At 35.9% G+C, this 7,012-nt stretch overlaps 1 protein-coding gene across 1 annotated transcript in view; it reads left to right on the forward strand.

Annotated features, from left to right (window-relative positions):
• Nucleotides 1–6,647, forward strand: part of LMNB1 (lamin B1) — a 62,773-nt gene extending 56,126 nt beyond the window's left edge. Inside the window, exons 11-12 of the mRNA XM_027869195.1 lie at nucleotides 3,258–3,383; nucleotides 6,038–6,647. Of these exons, the coding sequence (XP_027724996.1) occupies nucleotides 3,258–3,383; nucleotides 6,038–6,079 (168 nt within the window). The 3' untranslated portion in view covers nucleotides 6,080–6,647. The remainder of the gene's footprint in view (nucleotides 1–3,257; nucleotides 3,384–6,037) is intronic.
• Nucleotides 6,648–7,012: the final 365 nt, after the last annotated feature.

Here is a 7,012-nt window from a genome sequence, read left to right on the forward strand (position 1 = left end):
CCAATTGCCTTAAAAAAAAAAAATCTATTGTTATACTGGCAGGGTGTGGCCAGTTTCCCCAGAGCTTTCACTGAGTGAGTTGAATTAAATAAGTGAATTATTGAACAGCATAAGGAAACATTAAGATTTTTGTGTAATAACCACAGATCACAATAACCAATATTACCATATAACCCCAAAGAATTAAAGAACAGTTAACAATATTTCTAATAACAATTATAAAAGTTAGGTACTTTTCCCAACACATTATAAATCACATAACTGGGATAATAATGGACTTTTATTAAGGGGATTTGTTCTGTGAAGTTTGGATTCAGTCAAAAGGCTACACTTGAGGACCTAGAGGGACCCATGTAGCCTAGAGGCAGCAGTTTCCCACTCCAGGTCTAGATCTTTATCAGTTAAAGCTGCCGCTAGAGCTCCATCCAAAGGAAAAAAAAAACAACTTGGTGTTTTAACAGAGAGAGATCCCTTCTCTGATTCCCCTTCCCAAAGTGTAAACTCCTGGGTCTCACCCGCTTTTTCAGTTCTCCTTTCCGAGCAAATACAGACCATATCCCATATCCTAGAGACAAAGACAAAACAGACAAAAACATACAGCAATCGAAGTTGAGAATAAAAACTGCTTGCTCCAGAGAGCTTTCTACCCTGCTTTTCTACTTTCCTGTTTGCCTCCTGCTTCTGCTCAGAGCAGATTCCCCCCCCCCCCCAAATCACATCCTACATTTAACATACATAATTCCCCTGACACACTTCTGCCTGAAAACTCCAAGAGGCCTTCTTCTTGGGCAGAATTTTAACCTAGTTTGCTCTCCAAGATTCATAGTTTTTATACTTGGTATTCTCACAATTTGCCTGTTTCATCTTATTGAAACCTTTACTTGCAAGAAATTTCAGGCCACACCTGTTTATTAGTTCTTTAAAATTAATGAGGATTGGAATGGCCAGGCTTCTGATCCCAAAGTGGATCCCAGAATTTCCCAGGTGGCTCCCCACATCTCTGTCAGCACCCCAAACACTCGATATAAAATAGGACTTCTTTTCAAAACCCTCTTCAGCAGAGGCTTTCATTTGCACACACTCTGTCCTCATAAACCTGGAGTCCAGAGAACTCCATGCAGGTAAGAGTGAAAATTAGAGAGCTGCAGCATAAAAACAAGTAGACACAAAACATATAAAGTTACCCAGATAAAATTTAATTACTGGTAAAAGGGAGAGTCAGATCACAGCCAGAGTCCTAACAAAGAACTCTTCTCGTGAAGAACTTTCCATGTGGACCCCAGGCATATAGGGGAGTTTTTGTTAAGAATCTAGAGTTCCAAGACTTTGGTCCCTTCATGGACAGCCATGACTGGCAATTTGAAAGGGTTCAAGAGACGTAATTTCTGGGTAATGTAATAATTTTATTAACAAGGACAGCACGTTTATTAATAAAAGGCTGGTCATTTAGCTATCTCTCTTAAACCAAAGACAGTCATGGTGGCAGGCTCAAACTTTATATGCCTTTAGAAGAGTGTTAACCAGGGTTGGAAATCAACCCTGATTGGTTAACAATTAATGAGAGAAAGAATATTGCAGTGAGGGTCTGAGAGTGACATATCATCCTTGGACGAGAGACTATCTCTATACCCAGCCTTAGGCAGTCTCTTCAAACAGTTTATGCCCCACCCAAGCCTGAGCAGAACACAATGGCTGTTCCACTTGAGTGGATTAACAAGAAAGTTAATCCAATCTCATTAACACCTATGTCTTTCAAGAGACTGAAGTTTTTAAGACCAGGACTTTAGTTACTAATAATTATTTCTCTCACACCCAAGGGAAACAACCTAAAGTAAATCATGTTGTTAGAAAATTGAAATCAATTCTTAGCTTACCAGTACATCATTATTATGCATCTTCTCACATCACAGTCTTTCCCTACTGAAAGGAACCTTAAAGACCAATCTATATCTCATTAAGAATTCTATCTATTACTATCCAATAAATGGTTATCTAGTCTTATGAGATCATGGCATCACTCTCCTAGAAGGTCCTGGAACAGAAGATGAATGACCACTTGTCAGGTGTCTTGGATCGACTCATTAATTTAAAAGCCATACTTAGTTCCATTTAGGAGAGATAATGATGGATTTAAATTTGTTGTTCAGTTGTGTCCAACTCTGCATAACTCCATGGAGTTTTTGTCCATGGAGCTTTCCTGGCAGAGATAATTGGAGTGGTTTGCCATTTCCTTCTCCAGTGTATCCCTGTTTTACAGATGAGGAACTGAGACAAATAAGGGTTAAATGACTTGTAGTAAGTGTCTGAATCCAGATTTGAACCCAGATCTTCCTGACTCCACTCCAGTGCCCCTCCTTGCCATTGTACCACCTAGCTGCCCTGGATTTAAGTTTAGGTAGAACCATTATGGGCTTAAGTTGTCTGACTGAAAATTTATATGTATCTATTGTTCTTCACATGCTGTTGGTAGCATATTTTAAATAGGGAATAGTTTGCCATGTAGATATCAAATACTCTTGAGTTTTCATTATAACTAGGTCTTATTTCTTTCTTATCAGTGGAATTCAGATAAAAATTCCTAATTCTCCAGGGCTTATAATTCTAGAGATTTCTAAGAATAGGTCATCTTTCTTCCTAAGAGAGTCTTGTTTTCTCTCATGATTTGAACCAAAATCTTAAATCTCACTCCCAACTAATGAGCCTATTTATTCTAATGTATTCTTTGGTATTTTATTTTATAATCTGTACAGCCTATCCAGTTTCTCTTCACTGTTTTGCTTGGATAAAGGGTTATTCGCTTTTTAAAAAAATCCTAATGCAAGTTGCTATAGCTATGCTTTTATGTTTAATGTTCAGCAAATTATCATGCAGGTGGGTAATATAATTGCTTTTTGTAATTGAATAAAAGTGTTGGATTGCTGCTTAGCTTCTTAAAGACTCACTGAAAGGATCTTAAAACTGCTTCAATAAGTAGACAAGAAGATAAATATAATATGGATTTTCCTATTCTCATGTGGTTTTAATTTCTCCCACTGAGTTCTTTATATTTTAAGATAATAGTAATTGTCATTATTTTACTAGCCAAAAATCTAATTTCTTTGGTCCTGGATTTATCAGTCACTTTTGCTGTTTCTGTCAATATGCTCTCTCTCCCCCTCAAAAGAAGTTGCCAGGTATGACCAGCCTGCGTGAATGAGATGTTATGCCATGAATGGGATGTTGTTATCTTGTAATAATAAACCTACTTTTATTTTCAGGAGGTTGCTCAAAGAAGTACAGTCTTCAAAACAACTTTACCTGAAGAGGAGGAGGAGGAGGAGGAGGAGGAGGGAAAGAAAGAAGTTACTGAAGCAGTTGAGGAAGAGAATGTTTCTCACCAGCAGGTATTACTGCATTCATTTGCTTGAAATTTTGTTAATAAAATATATTAATTGTATTAAACATATTTAAAAATAAGTCAGAAGTGTGTTTAGCTAATTAGAAGCTGCTCAATTCTTTGTAGCCTTTTGAAAATAAATTGGGAAGAATAAACTATATTCAAGTATCAAGAGGAAAAATTATTAGCTTCTTATTAATCAAGAGAGATTTTTAGCTACTTTAAAAATAAAGAAACTCAATATTATCATTCTGATACATTAAACTGGAACATTGCTTTAGAACAATCACCTACATGAGAAGCCAAGGGTCTGAACCTAGCATAGAAGAAATGAATGAAACACAAGATAAGAATCAACAGAACTTGTTGATGTGGAAAAGACGATGGAATGCACCAGAGAGAGGGAATATCAAAGATGACTTTCAGGTTTCTAGCCTGGGGGACTGGAAAAATTGTGATTCCAATGGCATAAATGAGAAAGTCAATAGAAGGGAAGCCAATTTGGTGGGGAGACAATTTTTTTTTGAAATGATGACAGAACATGGCTGGAGAATATACAGAGGGAAAGAGGAAAAGGCCAAGTGTTGAGTGTTGAGGTACTCAAAGAGATAGGAAAAAGAAGTATTATTGAAGGAAGTAGAAGAATAGTTAACAGAACTGGGAGAGCCAGAATAGCACAGTGTCCCAGAGTTCTAGGAAGAAAAAGGTGATCAGCAGTGTCAATTTGAATAATCAAGGCGAATAACAGCTGGGGAAAAACATCTCTAGTGAGGGCAGTTTAAGGAGAATGGAAGGATAAGACAAAAGCCAGATTTCAAGGGTTAAGAAAAGAACAAGACATGGAGGTAGTGGCAGATATACATCACGAGTTGGGAGAAGTGTAGCAATGAAATTAATAAAAGATAGAATAGCTAGAGGGAGCCGTGGGGTGTCCAGTACAATTTTGAGGCATCAAGGGATGACCTAGGCATGTTTGAAAATAATGGAGAAAGAGTTGAGGGAAGAAAATTGGATGTGTTACCAAGACTGGAAGTAAGATAATTGAGAGAGCAAGGTATCAGAGACTCATTCTACAAGTATTAAGCACCTACTATGTGCCAGGAACTGTGTTAATGTTGAGGATGCAAATACAATGAATGAAACAATCTCTGCTCAAAAAGCAAAAGGGAATTCACTGAAACTCATAGTTTGAAGAGTTAATCTTAGAAAAGAGAAAGGAGTAGCTTTTCTTCAGAGAAAGGAAGGAAGAATTAAAAGTTTTAACGTAATAGAGATAAGAGGGCTGAGGAAGCTTAAGCCAGGTGGCCTTGATTTTCTCTACAAAGTAGGCTAACAGGTTATTGGGCTGCAGGGAGGGGGCAATAGGAGCTTATGGATGCAATATTTCAATAGCTATTGTGGGGAGTGTTTTAGGGAACTTAAATGAGATAAATAGAAGGATTACTTAGTAACAGCACCAGCTCATTGAAAAGTTTGTAACATTAATTTATAATGGGGCCAGTCTTGCTTTGTTTTAGGACTTTTCTCCTCTAGTAATGTTCCAAAATCTCATAAGAGAAATGTAAAAGGAGAATAGTAGTGGGAGAAGAGCATCAAAAACCCAAAATTGGAAACTACCAATAAAAAAAGAAGAGAGTAGCTTGTCAGTGAGGGCAAGATTAAAATGACTTGTGCATTCCAGGCCTGGTAAGTAGTAAGGTGTACCTAGGACAGTGGACTAGGTAAAGTAGGTAGTAACAGTAAGGACTTCACTAGGTTTAAGGTAATGGCAGCGTGAGAGCTAATAGGTAAGAAGGTTGTGGGTGGAGATGAGAATATCAGTGTTGAGATCTTGGTTGATGAATCAGTGCCATACCCATGATGAGATTCAGGATATGACTCTTATTAGTGAATGGTTAGTGTAGAATGGGGGTTGAAGAGGTTGAGGGTGAGAAACTATGTTAAGTCAAAGTGCCATATGGGTCATTGACGTAGAGTAATAGTTGGAAATGGAGTGAAGAGGAAAAATGTGAGTCAGGTGCTGATAGCAAGAAAAGGCCAGTCCTGGAATATGTTAAATTGATAATACAGTCCTCAGTCAAGGAGGAAGGTTTACACAATGACCAAATTAAAAATTGGTCATTATGTTTTCCTTTTTAATTTGGTCATTGTGTAAACTTTCCTCCTTGTTCTACTCATTTCACTATGCATCACTTTATTAAAATCCTCTCAGATTTCTCTGTCACTAATTCTATTCATTCATATTCCCTATTTTCAAACATTCTATAATTGATAGGCACCCACTTTGTCGCCAGTGCTTCGCCACAATAAAGTACTGATACATATGTATACACACACGTGTGTGTGTGTGTATTTATATATATATACATATATATATAAAAATATATACACACATATATACACACACATATTAGTCACAGGACATGATTAATGTGTTGGCATTAGTAAAACCATTGCTATATATGTGTTAAGTTTTTATTTTGGTGTTCAATTTTTAAAATTTGTTCATGTTATTGGAAGGTCCCTTATAACCTTTGGTTCTTAGTTTCCAGTTTATAAACTGGGACAGGGCTGAACTTGATTACTAAGGCCCACTCCAGCTTCTAAGATTCTGTGATTCTCTTTCTTTACAATAACTTTTTTTTCTTCTTTGCTAACCAGGGAGACCCAGGAACATCCAAGAGAAGCTGTGCAATTATGTAAACTGTTGAAATATCTTTCTCAAAATAAAAAACTGCAGTAATACTTATGTACATACACTCAAAACCTTCTCAGAAGCACAAAGTATTTTTATATTTCCTTTATGTGAATTTATAAACTGGAAGCCTAATGGCCTTAATTTCCTTTTTGACACTGAAAAACATGTTTTATAAAAGAAATCCTATCCATAACTTTTCTGTAAGATGTGAATTATTGATGATGTGAATTTTTTTTAAATCCCTCAAATTTTTCTGCCATTTTTGTGTTACTGGAATTTTCTTGGTCTTTATTTTTGAAAGCTTTTGTGAGAAGAAGAAATAAACCACTATGTGTCTGGGAGTTATTTGGAGATTTCTCCATATAGACTGTCATTGGGCTATTATTGATAATTCTCTATTCTGTATAATGGTGCTGTGAGGGAGAGGGAAAGCATTTTCAATATTTTGGACATTTTTGTACTGGATTTTTTTTTTGTAATAAAAAGGTTACAGATTTTTTTGATAGAAAAAACAAAACTTTGTAAGAAAGTAATATTGCCTAATCATCATGTGAACACTCTCAATAAAAGCTACAACAAAACTTGTTTTACTTGGTACTTTTTATGTTCTTAGATTCTTAAGCAACAAGGTTGGGGATGGGGTGGGAGAAAGGGAGGGAAAGAAGGATTTCCATATTAAAATATGTTAGTTATGTTCTTTAAAATAATGTGACTTGTTTAAATTTTCCTGTGTGATATTAACAAATAAAAATATTGCAAACCACAGTAATATTGGGACTTCAGTAAATTATCTTTAATCTACTTAGAGATAGAATATTTGTGGAAGAAAATATTGTATTTTATGTTTGTGGCACTCACCTGTTAAAGATGAATTTATTAATTAAATTATTCTAATTTGATTTAAGTATCTTTGTTAGAAAATCCAAAGGGACAGAAAT

Source organism: Vombatus ursinus, unplaced genomic scaffold (genome assembly GCF_900497805.2).
Source record: "Vombatus ursinus unplaced genomic scaffold, bare-nosed wombat genome assembly UNPS02014792.1, whole genome shotgun sequence".
Classification (NCBI taxonomy): domain Eukaryota; kingdom Metazoa; phylum Chordata; class Mammalia; order Diprotodontia; family Vombatidae; genus Vombatus; species Vombatus ursinus.